Source organism: Melitaea cinxia, chromosome 11, assembly GCF_905220565.1.
Source record: "Melitaea cinxia chromosome 11, ilMelCinx1.1, whole genome shotgun sequence".
In the NCBI taxonomy this organism is placed as follows: Eukaryota; Metazoa; Arthropoda; class Insecta; order Lepidoptera; family Nymphalidae; genus Melitaea; species Melitaea cinxia.
Window position 1 is genome coordinate 1,700,712 of NC_059404.1, and position 17,545 is coordinate 1,718,256.

At 47.2% G+C, this 17,545-nt stretch overlaps 1 protein-coding gene across 1 annotated transcript; it reads right to left on the minus strand.

The window, feature by feature from the left end:
• Window positions 1-309: 309 nt before the first annotated feature.
• Window positions 310-17,116, minus strand: LOC123657974 (unconventional myosin-Ia). Its single transcript, XM_045593453.1, has 22 exons — window positions 17,000-17,116; window positions 16,137-16,252; window positions 15,860-15,930; window positions 14,182-14,339; window positions 13,922-13,985; window positions 13,825-13,838; window positions 13,663-13,747; window positions 13,054-13,101; window positions 12,908-13,005; window positions 11,965-12,112; window positions 11,569-11,673; window positions 11,327-11,487; window positions 10,425-10,658; window positions 8,468-8,595; window positions 7,960-8,091; window positions 7,092-7,268; window positions 6,356-6,599; window positions 3,059-3,196; window positions 1,224-1,511; window positions 796-1,137; window positions 512-726; window positions 310-430 (listed from the first exon to the last, which is right to left on the minus strand). Exons 1-22 carry the CDS (start codon window positions 17,114-17,116, stop codon window positions 310-312), a joined length of 3,204 nt encoding a protein of 1,067 aa, XP_045449409.1.
• Window positions 17,117-17,545: the final 429 nt, after the last annotated feature.

Genomic DNA, 17,545 nt, shown 5'->3' on the forward strand with positions numbered 1-17,545 from the left:
AAGGTTAAGAGCCACTGGTTTAGACGACAAATCGTCCGGGTGACACGCCAGCGGCTCGCGTTCGGATGAGAAACGGTCACGAGTTCATCAGTCGCAGTCGCGTCGGTCCTACTGCCTACCTACACACTATGTGTAACGAAACGGGCCGCGCGCACTCGCCAGTCTCAGTGACGTCGTGAGCACCTAGCGTGGTCGCGGCCCGCCATCGACCGTCGGGCGGCGCACTCCCTACGTCGAGTCGGCGACAAATAACGTCGTCGACGCACACAGGCACCTTCGTTAAATGCAAATAGTTTTTAGTGAGTGACCTCACAGCAACACGTCCATGCGGCTGCCGCGCCGGAGCAGGCGCGCGCCGCCGTCCCCCGCCGCGCCGCCCACCGCGTGGAACGACACCGTCACCATCTGCTGCCCGAAGTTCGCCTCGAACCTGCAACCGTGACTCGGGTAGGTTGGTTAACAGCCCGAGTGCAGGGGCAGGCGGGGCGGGGCGGGGCGGGGCGGCACTCACTCGGTGGCGACGTTGACGTGCGGCGGCGCGCCCACGGCGTTCTGCACGACGAGGAACAGCTTGGTGGCCAGCTCCAGCACGTGGCACGTGCGCAGCAGCACGTCGCCGCGCCGCCGCCACGCGCCCTCGCCGCCGAACAGGCAGCCCGGCGCGTCCGCCGCCGAGCGCGACGAGCACTGCGACAGCTCCTCCGCCGAGCTCTCCAGCCCGCCGCACTGCACACGCACGTTACCGGCTGTACCTGGCGCCCGGAACTGGGCCGTCTCTCGCGCGCGTCTACTCACCGCGCGCACGTGCACGACGAGCAGGTCGTCGGCGTAGGGCGACAGCGACAGGCGGTAGACGCAGTGCGCGGGCACGCGGCGCTTGAGCCGCAGCGAGCGCGCCTCGAGCAGCAGCAGCGCCCCCGTGGACACCACGGCCAGGCAGCGCGACACGCGGCCGCTGGAGCGCGCCACCTTGCCCACCACGTCCGCGAACACCACGTAGCGGTCGGCGGTGGCGGCGCCCAGGCCGCGGCGCCAGGCCGCCGACGCACGTAAGCGCACGTAGTCGCCGACGAACGGGTGGCCGACGCTGCGCGCGTAGTTTAACTTGCGGTCCTTGAAGAGCACGCTCGCGGTGACCTTCGAACGGTTTATTGCGTATAAAGTGACAGAACGCTTCGTACTGTTACGAAACCGATTCTTAAAACTATCTCAAAGTAAAATACCTTCTCGCGCATGCGGTTGCGCGCCGTCTGGTCGAAGGCGCGGCGGTAGAGGTCGCAGCGCCAGCGGTGGTGCAGGCGGCGCAGCAGCGCGTCGGTGCGCGCCAGCAGGCGCGGCTGCGGGCACGGCGGCCAGGCGGCGCACGCGGGCGAGCGGTGGCGCGCCGGCAGCCGCGCCCACAGCGCCGCCAGGTAGGCGCGCCGCGCGTGCGCGCACCACGCGCGCCAGATCACGAGCGCCGCGCCGCGCGCGCCGCCCGCCCCGCCCGCCGCCTCGCCACCGGCGGGCCGCTGCAGGGCGTTACATCGACAAACTTTGTAGGTGCGACGGCGAAGACTAACTCGCTCGATCTCAGTAAATGTGATCGAATTAAAATTTCTTCAAATGTAACAAATCATATCAGTTCAGCCTATTGCAGTCCACGGCTGGACATAATCCTCCCCGAATTCACGCCAGAAATTCCGTTTTTCCGTAATCCTCATCCAGTCTCCACCGGCAATCTTACGTAGATCGTCGATCCAACGAGTCGGAGGACGTCCCACACTGCGTTTGCCAAGACGCGGTCTTCACTCCAGGACTCGTCTGCTCCAACAGCCATCGGTCCTGCGACACAGATGACCAGCCCACTGCCATTTCAACTTGCTAATTCTGTGTGCTATGTCAGTTACTTTCGTTCTCTCGCGGATAGTCTCATTTCTAATCCTATCTTTGAGAGAAACCCTAAGCATAGCCCGTTCCATAGCACGTTGAGCGACTTTAAACTTGTGGACCAGTCCCTTCGTCAGTGTCCACGTCTCGGCTCCATATGTTAACACAGGCAGGACGCATTGCTCGAAGACTTTTGTCTTCAAGCATTGCGGAGTATTCGAAGTGACATGAAGTCGACATTTAACCCATTACCGCGTCAACGAGTAGGGGCATGACCAATAAACAGGAAAACGCGATAATATAAGGGGATCATTTCCATTGTCATTGACGTTGCCGTTAGCATTGACCGGTTATCCCCCATTTTAGCGTTTTTTCTTTCAGACATCAAAGCGAGCAATGCAAGCGACAATGCCAGCGGAAATATGTGCCTACATCCTCATTAAGTCGCAAGCTAACATTTTTTAAAACATTTAAATAATTAAATAAAAAGAGCACATAGAAAATAAAATAAAATAAAATACAAATCCATATGCGGAAAATACTCATTATTTTTTTATTAAGCTTCAAAAAGAGGAGAAGGTTCTAATTCGACTGTTTTTTTTTTTAAATGTATGTTACCATAACAATTTTGACTGGGTGGACCAATTTTTTTTTAATCGAAAGATAGTGCTTGTCACGCGGTCCCATCTAAACTTGATCGCGATCTAAAAAAGAACTAGTTCTTTTTATACTCGTAGTTAATTTAACGATAGCGTTCTACTAACCCGTAATACAGGCTTGACGAATCGCGCCTCAGCGGCGATCCGGCGCTCCTGTAATGAAACGGGCGGGCTTCGGTCAGACTGTGGCGCACGGAGACCACGGGCCGGGAGGCATGGCACTTTACTTAAATACATAGCAGGAACGTCCACCTCAAAATCTGGAGCAATTTGACTGGGAAAGTACCTCGACCTTACTGAAGATCACAGTTAAATAACAGTGCTGTCAAGCAGTATTGTGTTCCCGTGGTGAGTAAGGTGGTCAAAGCTCCCGACCCTACGTTTCCACTTCTAATTTCGTAGGTATGGTCAACGTTGCATCTGTTACACTTCTGGTGTCGCAAGCGTCTATAAGCTACGGTAATCGCTTACCATGAGGTGGGCCGCACGCCTGCTGCCGACTTAGTTGTACAAAGGGCGGGTGCACTCACCCGGTAGCGTCGCCAGGCGCGCGCGATGCGCAGCGCAGCGCAGTGTCGGCGCCGCGCGCGGTAGCGTCGCCAGGCGCGCTGAGCGACCCTCACCAGCTGCTCCACGCGCGCCGCGCGCAGCGCCTCCAGCTCCCACACCTGAGAGCCAGAGCGAGGTCTATAGGAGTAAGCTTTTTAAAAAGGGGCATCTAAATGATCCCTGGTATTATAGACCAATTTCAATCCTGCTTCTCATCATCATCATCGTCATCATCATCATTTCAGCCTATTACAGTCCACTGCTGGACATAGGCCTCCACAAGTTCGTGCCAAAAAATGGCGTAAACTCATGTATTTTGCCCATAGTCACCACGCTGGGCAGGCGGGTTGGTGATGTACAATAAATAACATTAATAATATATAGTAACGTTATTTATTTCATTCATTATTCATATCAATTCAATTTAATTTATATGTTGTTATTTTTTACAGGAATTATATTTTTATTATTTAATAAATTAATATTATTATTATTGCGTTTCGTTCGTAAAAAAATTAAATTCTGACATGTGTACTTTGTACGCACGCACTTTTTTTATTTGTGAGTTTACTAAGTGTGACAAGGCAGACACCGGGTGGACCTCTATCGAAAATTAGTTTTTGTATTAATTAAAATTAATAGATATTCGAGATATATTAGACATAGATATAATTCAGTTTTCAAATTAATTTTAGATGAATTCTATAAGATTTTTAAACTTAAAACTTTCGATATAAATGTAAACTTAAAATTTAGTGAATGGGCCTCTGAAGGTATTTATAAGAGTAGAAATAGGTTGTACGAACTGTACAGTATGAAGCAATGGAAGCAGAAGACTAGATTTTTGAATTATGTAAAAGAATATTCTAAAACTTTTAAAGCTGTTTGTATGGCTGCTAAATCAAAATATATCAAAGATAAAATTATTAATTCTGATGATAAAATTAAATGCACATGGAATATAATCAATAGTATCTGTGGGAAACGTAATTAGCAAACGTAATTAGCAAATTATATCAATCGAATTAAATATAAATGGTGCTGTTGTAAGCTCGGATGACAAGTTGGCTAACGTCTTTGAAGCCTTTTTCGATAAAATACCCATTGACTTAACTTCTCGACTGAATTCATCTTCAACTGATTCTACCAAACTTCTTAAAAATAACGTAAGCAAATGTAATGTTGATTTTTCATTCTCGCAAGTTGATTCTTTAGATATTCTAAAAACTTTTAAGAGTCTTAATATTAAAAAAAAACAAATGACCTGTGGGGCATTTTTTTAAATTAATTAGTTCTATCATTGATGACCTCGCTCCGTACTTAGCTTTAATTTTTAACAATGCTATTAAAGTGGGGTCTTTTCCAGATTTGCTAAAATGTAGTAAAGTTTTACCACTTTTTAAAAAGGGAAGTCGAAGTGATCCCAGTAATTATAGACCCATTTCAATCCTACCGTCCTTAAGTAAAACATTTGAAAAAATTATGCTAAATCAACTTCTTTTCCATTTTAAAGTTAATGGAATTTTTCACAGTGAACAATATGGTTTCACTAGAGGTCGCTCTACGACAGATGCTGGTGTGGCACTGCTCAAACATATATATGACGCTTGGGAGAGATCACAAAATGCTAATGATATATTTTGTGACCTATCAAAGGCATTCGATTGCGTGGACCACAGGATCTTATTAAGTAAACTTGAGTATTATGGCGTTAATGGTAAAGCTCTTAATCTAATTGCTTCATATCTATCTAATAGAATTCAACACGTATCAATAAACGAAACAAAGTCTTCTGGATCTGTGCTAAAAATGGGCGTTCCACAGGAGTCGATTCTGGATCCATTTCTTTTTTTAATATATATAAATGATCTGCCATTTTATGTTAAATATATTCGTGTTATAGTGCTATTTGCAGACGACACTTCTCTAATATTTAAAGTTGATAGGAAAAAAGTAAATTATGATGACATGAACGCTTCTTTGTCGCGAATTCAAGATTGGTTTAAAATAAACAACTTGGTTTTGAACGCCAAAAAAACCAAGTGCGTTGTGTTTTCGTTACCTAATGTTAAGCATCCAAATTATAATTTTATAATAAATAACGAGAGGCTTATTATCAATGATACTACAGTTTTCTTAGGGATACATTTGGACTCAAAACTTCAGTGGAATTCCCATTTGTTATCCTTGAATGGTAGACTCAGCTCCGCGACATTCGCAGTTAGAAAAGTACGACAACTGACCGACGTTGCAACTGCACGCTTAATATATTTTAGCTATTTCCATAGGATTATGTCTTACAGCCTGCTACTGTGGGGTAATGCTGCAGATATTGAGACTATATTTATCTTGCAAAAAAGGGCTATTCGCGGCATTTACGATCTTGGAGCTCGAATCCCCCTACGGGATGTTTTCCAAAAGGTGGACATATTAACGATCGCGTCGCAGTATATTTATAACAATATTATGTATATCCACCAAAATATTCAATGTTTTGAAATAAATAGTAATAATCGCATTGTAAACACGAGAAGGAATAACAAAATTGTAACTCCAAGTTCCCGACTGCGCAAAGTAAACATTTCTTTTCTGGGTCATGGTATTCGCATGTATAATAAAATACCATAAACGATTTTGGAATTGTCTCAACATAAATTTAAAGTTTTTATTAAAAAAAAAATAATAGATAAAGCTTATTACTCGGTGCAGGATTACATAGTTGATAAAGATGTGTGGACTTAGTGACGCTGTATTTCATGCAACATGTTTCTAATTTTGTACTAAAACACAGTTTATATATTATTTTCAAAAGAGTAACTGCGCAGTTTCTTTCCGATTCTTCTCTGCAGAACTTACATTCCGAATCGGTGGTAGCTTCACTTTTACAAAAATAATTATTTGTTTTTAAAGTTTTAATTTGTAAAATGACGATTCGAAAGTGCTCTTGGGGCCTATTTGAATAAATTTTTGATTTTGATTTTGAATTAATTATTGTTAACGGTAAAGCTACCACCGACCATGTAAATTCTGCATAGAAGAACCAGGAAGAAATTTTGCAGTTCGTCTTAAAAAATATTTACGTTATAAAATTAGTATTATATTGCATGAAATACAGCGCCACAGAACATACACATCTCTATTATTAATATAATCATGAACCGAATAATATGCTTTATCTATTAGGTATTCAATAAGCGGTAGTTTGTTTGTAGCTTTTTAGTTTTTTATTCTGTATTAGTTACAGTCATTATAAGCAATCCAAATAAAATGTCGCTTACCGTTCTTGGACTGCGAATGAAGACCTTGGTCCGACCGTAGGCGAACTCGGCGCTAGGGATGGGCAGGGCGCGCAGCAGCGCCCGCGCCGAGCGCACCGGCTCGTCGCGCTCGGCGGGCGAGGGGGGCGCGGGGGCGGCGGGGGCGGGCGGGCGCGGCCGCAGCACGCCGTAGCGCGCCAGCACGCCGCGCGCGCACAGCGACTCGCACCAGCCGGCGCGCCGCAGCAGCGCCATGTCCATGATCCTGGCGGCGGGAGGGGGCTAGCGGGGCGGCCGGGGGCGCGGCGGGAGACCTTGCTCAGAGATTGGGGAGGTGTCTCGGCCTTACGGAAGATCACAGCTAGATAGTATTGTTTTCGAGTGGTGTTGCGGTTCCGTGGTAAGGTGACCAGAGCTTTTGGTAGTCGATTGGGGGCAGGGTCGGCAAAAGCGCATGCGACGCTTCCGGTGTTACGGGCGCTTATAGGCTACAGTAATCGCCGACCATTAGGTGAGCCATACGCTTGTTTGCTGACCGAGTTGTAAAAAAAAACATTTGTGTTTAATTAACCACACGACTGAAGTAAAACTTCTTTAACTCCATCTGACTTATATCTCTCTCTCAACTTCCGTTTGCGCCACCCGATCGCATTTTTCGTAACATTCTCGTCACGCATCCACCAGCTCACTCTAAGCAAGTGGAGCGTGCGTAAAGAAGTTTAAGTTCAGAGCAGTCTTTGTGGCCAGCGATACGCACCCCTGCGTGCGCAACTGGTGGCGCAGCAGCGCGGCGTCGAAACGGTGCGGGCGCAGCGCGGCGTCGTTGCGCAGGCAGCGCACGAGGCGCGGCGCGGGCGGCAGGCGCCGCACCAGCGCGCCCACCAGCGCGCGCTGCCGGCACGCCAGCGCGCACGGCCGCCGCGGGGAGCCGGCGCTGCGGGGGCGGGCTGGCTTACTGGCGGGGACACAGGGCTGCCGCGTGGACACGGGCCTGACTGCCGCGTGTGCACACGGGCCTGACTGCCGCGTGTGCACACGGGACTGACTGCCGCGTGTGCGCACGGGACTGACTGCCGCGTGTGCACATGGGACTGACTGCCGCGTGTGCGCACGGGACTGACTGCTGCGTGTGGACACGGGGCTGACTGACGCATGTGGACACGGGGCTGACTGCCGTGTGTGCACACGGGACTGACTGCTGCGTGTGCACACAGGACTGACTACTGCGTGTGGACACGGGACTGACTGCCGCGTGTGCACACGGGACTGACTGCCGCGTGTGCGCACGGGACTGACTGCTGCGTGTGGACTCGTGGTGACGCCGCGTGTGTCACGGGGCTGACTGCCGCGTGTGGACACAGGGACTGCATATTACCATGTTGTATTATAATATTTACCGCGTTATTTGTCGATTTTTCTCTACAGAATCTACTTCACTTTTAACCATAATTAAAAATTTATATTTGTAAAGTAACGATTCGAAGGTGCCTTCCGAGCCATTCTAATAAAATTATTTTTGAGAGAGGTATTTTGAGAGTTAGTCTTTAGGTAGGAGAGGTGCACTGGGCAGAGGAAGGCGGTCCGTGTGGGGGGAGTACCTGCCGGCGAAGGCGGTGGCCCCGGGCGCGAACAGCGCGGCCAGCAGGGGCTCGCGCGCCGCCGCCAGCACGCCGCAGCAGCGCCGGCACAGCGCGTCGCGGTTCTTCTGCACGATGCCTTTCGCACTGTACGTCACCGCGCCGCCGAAGTGCACCACTCTGCCATAGACAAGCGCATTTTTTATATGTTACTTTTTGGGCTACGAAAAATCTTTCAAGCTACTTCTTCTAGTTTTGGAGCCCACAATAAGGATTAAGTATCCTAAAAAAAAAATCCAACAAGCTAATAGAGTGACAATAGTTACTGTAAACTGTAAAGCATCCGAAACGTCGGGCATCTAAAAAACTTAATAAGCTGCGATAAAATCCGAAAAAGTTGTTTCATTTTTTGCTATAGTATTAAATAGGTTTATAAATTTTATAGTCCCTTTCCTACAGTACCAGATTATTTTCTTTACAAATCTTATCTGTACATTTATATATCTATGAATAGTTATATATTATAGTAAGTCGCGTATACAAGTCGGCGCCTCACTGAAAGCGGTCTGGTGGAAGCACGATGAGGCGCGGGTGCCGGCGACGTTGCAGGCGCTGGAGGAAGACGGAGTCGCTGGCGCCGCGCGCCGAGCACTCTCGCAGTGCGCCCAGCACGCTTTCGGGGCCCTGGAGGTCGCGGAATGGCAGTTATGTCGAGTGCTTACAAATTACTTTACAAAATGGACGTATCTTTGGATAGCCCGTTAGTGCAGTTTGTAATGGCCACGCTTTCTGCTCCACGGGTTTATGGATTCGATTCCCGCCCAAGTATGGGTATATTATAAATATTTATTAATATGTATTATTTATCAAAAAATTTAGCAATATCAATAATTGTTACTTAATAATAATAATAATATAATAATAATAAATAGTTTTTATTTGCTCAAATTATGTAGTTTACAATATCAAGAAGCCCTGCGACCCGTGCTAGCTTAATAAAGCTGTGTTACAGGCCACAGTGTCTTCCCCAAAAATTAGTTTATTGTTACATAATCAGACTTTGCGTTCAGATACCGAATACATAAATAATACTAATCTGTATACAAAGATGACAACACAATAAAAAACAAGGATTATAAATACAAAATTTGGAAAAAAAACAAAAAAGGTTGACAATTATTAAAGTTTGGAAATATTTACCATCAAAACATGTTTTTAAAAATAAGTTTTTTTTTTCTTCTTAATATTAACGAATTTAATGTATAAATATATATAATAAATAATATATAATATATTAATGTAATTTTATGTAATGAATTATTAAGTATAAGCGAAGTGAGAGTAAGTACTCGCATGCTGTTTTGTGTGTGTGTCTGTGTGCGTGTGTGTATGTGTGCGTGTGTGCGTGTGTGCGTGTGTGCGTGTGTGCGTGTGTGCGTGTGTGCGTGTGTGCGTGTGTGCGTGTGTGCGTGTGTGCGTGTGTGCGTGTGTGCGTGTGTGCGTGTGTGCGTGTGTGCGTGTGTGCGTGTGTGCGTGTGTGCGTGTGTGCGTGTGTGCGTGTGTGCGTGTGTGCGTGTGTGCGTGTGTGCGTGTGTGCGTGTGTGCGTGTGTGCGTGTGTGCGTGTGTGCGTGTGTGCGTGTGTGCGTGTGTGCGTGTGTGCGTGTGTGCGTGTGTGCGTGTGTGCGTGTGTGCGTGTGTGCGTGTGTGCGTGTGTGCGTGTGTGCGTGTGTGCGTGTGTGCGTGTGTGCGTGTGTGCGTGTGTGCGTGTGTGCGTGTGTGCGTGTGTGCGTGTGTGCGTGTGTGCGTGTGTGCGTGTGTGCGTGTGTGCGTGTGTGCGTGTGTGCGTGTGTGCGTGTGTGCGTGTGTGCGTGTGTGCGTGTGTGCGTGTGTGCGTGTGTGCGTGTGTGCGTGTGTGCGTGTGTGCGTGTGTGCGTGTGTGCGTGTGTGCGTGTGTGCGTGTGTGCGTGTGTGCGTGTGTGCGTGTGTGCGTGTGTGCGTGTGTGCGTGTGTGCGTGTGTGCGTGTGTGCGTGTGTGCGTGTGTGCGTGTGTGCGTGTGTGCGTGTGTGCGTGTGTGCGTGTGTGCGTGTGTGCGTGTGTGCGTGTGTGTGTGTGTGTGTGTGTGTGTGTGTGTGTGTGTGTGTGTGTGTGTGCTTTTGTCTATAATGGATAGCTGATTGTGCAATCAAGACAAAACTTATAACACAAACAGCTTTGCTTCACTTAGGAACAGATGACTGTGATATATAAATATATGTTAAAGATATTGCATAATTAATTTATCGAAGTAAAACTTCTTTACGCACGCATGACTTGGGGAGTAAGCTGGTGAAATCGAGCGACACGACCAAGCGGAGGCGAACGGAGCAATAGAGAGGTGCGAGCACAAATTTTCTTTTTCTCTTTCTCTCATATCCAGTTACGTTTCGTATATCTAAGACACAGTGCAGGCGTATCGTGCAGAAGTTTTACTTCAGTCGTGTGTCTCAGCTGGCCGGCCGCGCGGGCACGCACCGCGTCCAGCAGGTCCGCGTACAGCTCGTGGTCGGCGAAGGGCAGCGGCGCCCAGGCCAGGCCCTCGCGCGCGTACTCCTCCTGCTCGCGCCGCAGCGAGCCCGCGGTGACGGCGGCCTGCACGCGCTCGGCCGCGTAGTTGATCAGCAGCCGCTCCAGCCCGTTGTGCGCCAGCGCCTCCAGCCCGTACACGTCCAGGATGCCCAGCGAGCGCCGCGCGCCCACCGCCGCGGGCTGCAAGGTCAACGTATCTGACAGCCTACCCGATGAGATCGCGCCCGGACAACTTCATTCATTCAGTATTAAATAAACGACGCGTTGGCGCAACGGTCACAGCACTAATTTGTGACCGTTGCGCTGGCGGTTGCGGGTTCGATCCCCGCACATGACAAATATTTCTATTGGTCATACAGATGTTTACCGTGGTCTGGGTGTTTGTGCAGTCCTTGTGGGTCTCCCCACCGTGCCTCGGAGACCACGTTAAGCCGTCGGTCCCAGTTTTTATCATGTGCACCTGATAGCGATCTTTATTCATAGTAGTGAATATATCCACCAATCCACATTGGAGTAGCGTTGTGGATTAAGCTTTGATCCTTCTCCTACATAAGGCTTTAGGCTTATGCCCAGCAGTGAGATATTACAGGCTAAAGCGAAAATTAAAAAGGTTAGTTAGTTCTGCGCGAACCGTCCAATGAGCGCTTAAGCAGTAAGGACGGTTATAATTTACAATGAAAGGATGTTTTATGCAGAACTAACTACTTCCTTAATTAATTTACTTCATTTGTTGTCTTGCATCTGGAAACCTATCCTATATGTATTATTTTGCATATGTACTGGATTATTGTAAGTAAGCACACGAGGGTCCTATTCCTTAAGTGGGATCTCGTAGTACGGGAGCACACCTTGACGGCGTCGTTGACGGCGTTCACGAGCCACGTGAAGAGCCGCGAGTACAGCGCGCACAGCAGGCGGTCGCGCAGCGCACGCGCCCACTCCGCGCCGGCGCCCTCGGCCTCCGACCCCGCCTCCGAGCTGCACTCCTCCTCCACTGAACACGCCTCCTCTGCGTCCGACAGACGAAACCATAGGTCAATGTGTGAAAATCGATCAGAATCCCTTGTAAGACACCTGACAGTGGTGTTACCGAGTGGCGCGCCGTCGTCGTGCGGCGCGAGAGGCGGCGCGGCGCCCAACGCCAGCACCAGCGCGTCGGCCTCCACGCCCACCAGCGCACACGCCTCGCGTAACTCTGTGGACACACGGTACTTGTGAGCGGTGGCCCGACACTGTTATGAATATATCACATCACTAGCCGATAATTAGTGTGTTAATCGAGATGGCGTCCCCGACCAATACATGGTGTCAGGTATGGAGTTCGAACTCACGCTCCTTCTCGGGAACCAGAGGTTAAATCTGGTATTGGTCGGGAACGCTATCTTGATTGACGCACTAATAATCGACTAGTGATGTGACATACTCATAGCAGACATGTCACGAACACGCCGGCGTAGCGCTACCGAGGGATGGAGGGTGCCCTCACCGTATTCGTGCTGCAGGCGAGTGCCGATGGAGCCATCGATGTTGTGCTGCGGCTCGAACTGCACGTTACCAAGCTTCAGTAGAAAGGCGAGCAGACGTAGCACGGCACCACACTGTCCCGCACTAAAACCCAGTGCTCCCATCGCGGCCTGTGCACACGGTAACATACTTAGGTAGGGATCAGTAGGAAATATCCTGCTCAAAATCTGGAGCAGCCCGACTGGGGAAGTACAGAAGATCCTAAATAATATTGCTTTCAAGCTGTGAGCTTACTAGATCTCCTGGGGGAATTTGGAGGTAGGATCAGCAACACGATTGAATTCTTTTGGTAATGCAGGAGTCTATAGGCTATGGTAATCGCTTACCATCAGGTGAGCTGAAACCTGAAACTATCCACTGTCATTCAATTTCGTGGTTGTAGAAATACATTTATAGATATAAATTCGAAGGCATCTTCTATTCCTATCGCTGTGCTGTGTGACATACTTAATGAAATTAAATGAACTTCTTGTTATGTTTATATTAGAGTGAGAGACAACATGGAAGGTTAATGAGATAAACCAAACCCAATGAAAATCGATCTAACACTATCCGGCTCGAAGGACCAAAATAACTATAACGTATGATAATCGACTGTAAAAACTATATAATTTAAATTGCTGTTCAATAAAATTAATTATAATAGCAAATTTTGTAGGACGTGATATATGACAAAATAATAATACATAAAACATAAATCTTCTAAGTTAAGAAATTAGGTAGATTTAGCTATCGCGCGGTCGTTTACTAAAATCCATACGCTGCCACGTGTTAATAGGGTAGCATGCAACTTTTGATAAACAAGCATTATCCAATCCCCTTTATACTTTAGTCCTGGTTTAGGACAGGTAAAAATACCAAGGGGCCGGCCTGCGCACTCCGCGCACGGCCAGTAGGGGGGTTACCTTGGTGAAGGCGAAGTGGTCCCGGTCGGCGTGCGGCGCGCGCGGGCCCGGCGGCGGCGGCGCGCGGCGCGGCGACGCGCTGGCGCCCGGCGCCGCGCCTGCGCACTCCGCGCACGCGCCGCCGCCCTCTGCGCACGCCGCGCCGCCGCGCAGCACGCGGTACTGCTCCCACGAGCGCTGCAGCCTCAGGCGCTCTGGCGCGGAAACAGAAGACTGCAACTTATACTGCTTTCGAGCAGTCTCGTGTGCCTGTGGCGAGCAAGCTGACCAGAGCTCCTGGGGGATCGGGAGTATGGCCGGCAACGCGCTTGCGCTGCTTCTGGTGTTGCGAGCGTCTATATGTTACGGTAATTGTTTATCACCAGGTGAGCCGTACGGGTTCGCTAACCTAAAAAGGTCAAATGTAGGGGGGGTTCGATTGATAAAGCCTGAAAGTGGGAACGATCACTCTGGTGTTGTGGTGCGTGTGCCGTGTAGGCGCCTAAACACTGATTTGCGTGTTTGATTCCCGTTTGGGATTGATATTTGTATTTGCACGAATATTTGTTTCCGGTTTGGACATCTATTCTCGAAGGTTCCCCCACCCTGCATCGGAGAGCACGTTAAGCTGCCAGCCCCGATCGTGTTGTTATCATATACACCTAATGGCGATCGTTACTCACAGTAGGGAATATATCCACCGAGCTGCAGTGGAGCAGCGTGGAATTGGTTGTTACGTGCTGAATCGTGAAAGTGGAAGGTCGACTGGTACTCACTGAGAAGATGCGCGTCTGCGCCAGCCAGCAGCTGGTACAGCACATGGAAGTTTCGCTCGCCCTCCGCCGTACGGCACACGCGCTCCTGCGATGAAGAGGATCGTTATAGAGGTGAAAAGACGAGACAAATGTGTAACTGAGCGTGAGAGAGGTGGCTCTTACCTTCTCCAAGAGGTCTGAATGCGTGAAAATTAAAGTGATAATAAGTCGATAACGTTAATATTATTCGTTAACTTGACCGATGTAATCGGATACTCACAGTGAGTTATGTGGCCGCCGACGGGTTCACCTTTGAAGTCGAACTCTATATCGAGGAGTTTGCCCTGAAAATGTAACGTTTATTACATTTTATTGTTTTAGAAAATCATGTAGTGCGTATTGCCCAATCGTTGTGGTATTCCCTGTTTAAGTAATGTTTTCTTGCGTTTAAAATATCTCCTACGTTGTTCTTATTTCTAATAGTTACACATAACGCAATGTAGTAACTAAGCTAGAGCTAGGCACACGAGCTGCACTCACGAATCTGCTGGCGTTGTGGTTGCGCGCGGTGGCCGCGTTCCCGAAGGCTTCGAGCAGCGTGCCGGCCGCCGCCAGCGCGCCCCCGCCGCCGCCCCCCGCCACCACGGCGCACTGCAGGCACACGCGCGCCGCCTCCGTCTTGCCCGCGCCGCTCTCGCCTGCACACCCGCACACTTGCACGCGTCACACATACACACACGCCCGCGGGGACGCACGCATGCAGGCATGCACGTTCGCATGCACGCACAAATGCACACACACGCGCGTTAGTGAACCCGATGACCGATGGAGAAGCGAAAGTTCGTGGAAAGGAGGCGGAGAAAGAAGCGATATAAGAACCCGAGGATAAAAATTATGGGGAGCAATTAATTGAAACAGTCATGCGATCTGTCCCGAAAATTTTACATTGCAACGTAACGCGCAGCCTATCAGAAGTAAATATATATTTTAAATATTACAGTAATCGCTGTTAAGTAGTAAACTCCGCACACACACTTTTTTTAACCGACTTCCAAAAAAGGAGGAGGTTCTCAATTCGACTGTATTTTTTTTTTAATGTATGTTACTTCAGAACTTTTGACTGGGTGGTGCGATTTCGACAAATTTTCTTTTAATCGAAAGGTGGTGTGTGTCAATTGGTCCCATTTTAATTTATTTTAGATCTAACAACTACTTTTTGAGTTATATCTATGCGTTTTTACTTGACGCTTTTTTCGTCGACCTACGTTATATTACACCGCATAACTTTCTACTGGATGTACCGATTTTGATAATTCTTTTTTTGTTGGAAAGAGGATATCCCTAATTTAATACCATGATAAGGAAACCAGGATCTGATGATGGGATCCTAGAGAAATCGAGGGAAACTCTCGAAAATCCGTAATAACTTTTTACTGGGTGTACCGATTTTGATAATTCTTTTTTTGTTGGAAAGGGAATATCCCTAGTTTGGTACCATGATAAGAAAACCATGATCTGATGAAGGAATCCTAGAGAAATCGAGGGAAACTCTCGAAAATCCGCAATAACTTTTTACTGTGTGTACCGATTTTAATTTAATCGAAAGCTGATGTTTATCATGTGGTCACATTTAAATTTTATCGAGATCTAATAACTACTTTTTGAGTAATCTTTGATAACGCGTAGTTACTTGACTATTTTTTCGTCGATCTACGTTGTATTACTCGTCGATGTAATTGAAGTCGGTTTTTTTTTCGTTTGCGAGCAAACACAATTATTCTTCGACATATATGTTCCCTCTTTAACCAAACATTTTTTTATTTTTCTCATATCTATTAATTTCGACATACCTATATTATTGTCCTCAAGGTAAACCGATCAATCTGCTATCATTGTATTACACAAGTGGTTATCACTCCAAGTCAGTTCGTCAAATATCGTACCATTTTTTCTTCAAAGTATTTGGCGTTAGCACAGCCACATGATTTTTCCGAATAGACATTCAGTCTCAAATGCTTTCCATTATTCCACAACAGACATATTATCCCAGAAAGTATTGTTTAATTGCAATCTTCATATACACCTATTAATTACTCACTTTAGAGTGGCAGATAGAATGACCTACCCTAATCCCTTGCTATCCTCTCCATTCCGCAGAGTTTTCGATCTTCACAGACGCATTGACGGATACCAATAGCTACATCTACCCTTTACTTACCTGTTATCACGATGCATTGGTTTTCGTTTCTGTCGCGAACCCAGCGATAAGCGGTGGCCGTTATGGCGTACCTGCAAAAGTATGATAGTTATGGTCAAGAAAGTCACTAATGTGTCTGAATTAATGAATAGTTACGGTCAATTAAAGCCCGGTTTCTATATTTTAAAACGGTTCGTTTTTCGTATATTATGTACAAATTTAGGCTCGATGATAAAACGAATCGTTTTCGTAATATAGCAGAGAGTAGGATGATAAATGGTATTGTTAAAATACTAACAGGTGAGGCGGTAGTAAGTAGGGTGGGCGCGCCAGGTAAGTTCGGACGAGCTCAGCCGAATACAGCGGCAGAGGCCGGCACGGGTTCACCGACACGAGCGCGTTGCCAACGTACGTCTACGACAATAAAAAATTAGCTTAACCATCTTACTTCTACTATAAAGTTTATTTATTGCAAGTTTGGTACTCAATTTCAAGTGAGTGAAATTTGGCACACAGATGGGTGATAATCTGGAATGGCGAAAGAAATGTAGTTCTGATGGGATAAATATGTTTTGGTTTGTTGTGAATAAATCTTGCGTAAGGGATTCCCCTTATTTTATATATTATATTCCTCTCAGGGGATCGGAGCATTTTATATATGTATAGTGATAGTTAAAGGGTCAAAGAATGACAAAGAATACTTTAGACGTTGGAAAAAAGATTTACAGTTCCTTAGGGATAGATATATATGCAGTGACGTAGCAAGCTCATCTCGCACCCGGGGTACAATGTAGCCCCCGCCCCCCCCCTTCGAAGAGCATATAATATGTCCATTTTTTGTTTTTCGGGCCATTTGGCGCTCCTTTGCGCCACGTAGTATGTAGCGCCCGGGGCATGATGACACCCCATGCCCCTCCCCTCGCTACGCTGCTGCTCATATGTTAATACATCAAAATTTAAAAGTAAATAAAGTTGCTGGCAACAAATACTTAAATTTGTACGAAAGTGAAAACTAATCGTGCTCTACAATTTTCAAACCGATACACTTCTATATATAATCATAAATATAAACAGAATGAATAAGTAGAATTCTATTCTATTGAAATCTCCAGCTAATTACTAAATTATGTTTAATGAAATTTCTAAAGGGACTGGACTCACATAAATGATGTCTCGTTTGTAGCGCACATGTAAATTGTGCAAGAAAGAGTCCTCAGTGAGAGGCGCCAGCAGCACGGCGTCTGCGAGGCCGGCGGGCGCGGACTCGGGCTCCGCCATGGCCCCGCGCCGCTCCTCACCGTGCCCGGATCTCTCGTGGCACCACTACTGCCATGTCTTCTGTGCGACGAACTAGTAAAGTTCACTTTGCTATAGAATGTGTCATACTCTTCTGGTCACAGAGACCATCATAAAAACATTTATTTCTACAAAACACATACTCGATAATAAATATTAATAACAAAGCATACGCGTACAGGGATTTTTAAAAATTAAGAATATTACAGGCACAGCTTTCATGTGGGTTTCAGTGTTAGAAAAATATTAATTACCATACTCCTCCGAAACGGCTTGACTGATTTTTATGAAATTTTGTGTGCATATCGGGTAGGTCTATGAATCGGCCAACATTTATTTTTTATACCCCTAAGTTATATGAGGGGGGGGGGGGGTTAAGGAAGGTTAATAACATATATGGCAAAACAACAT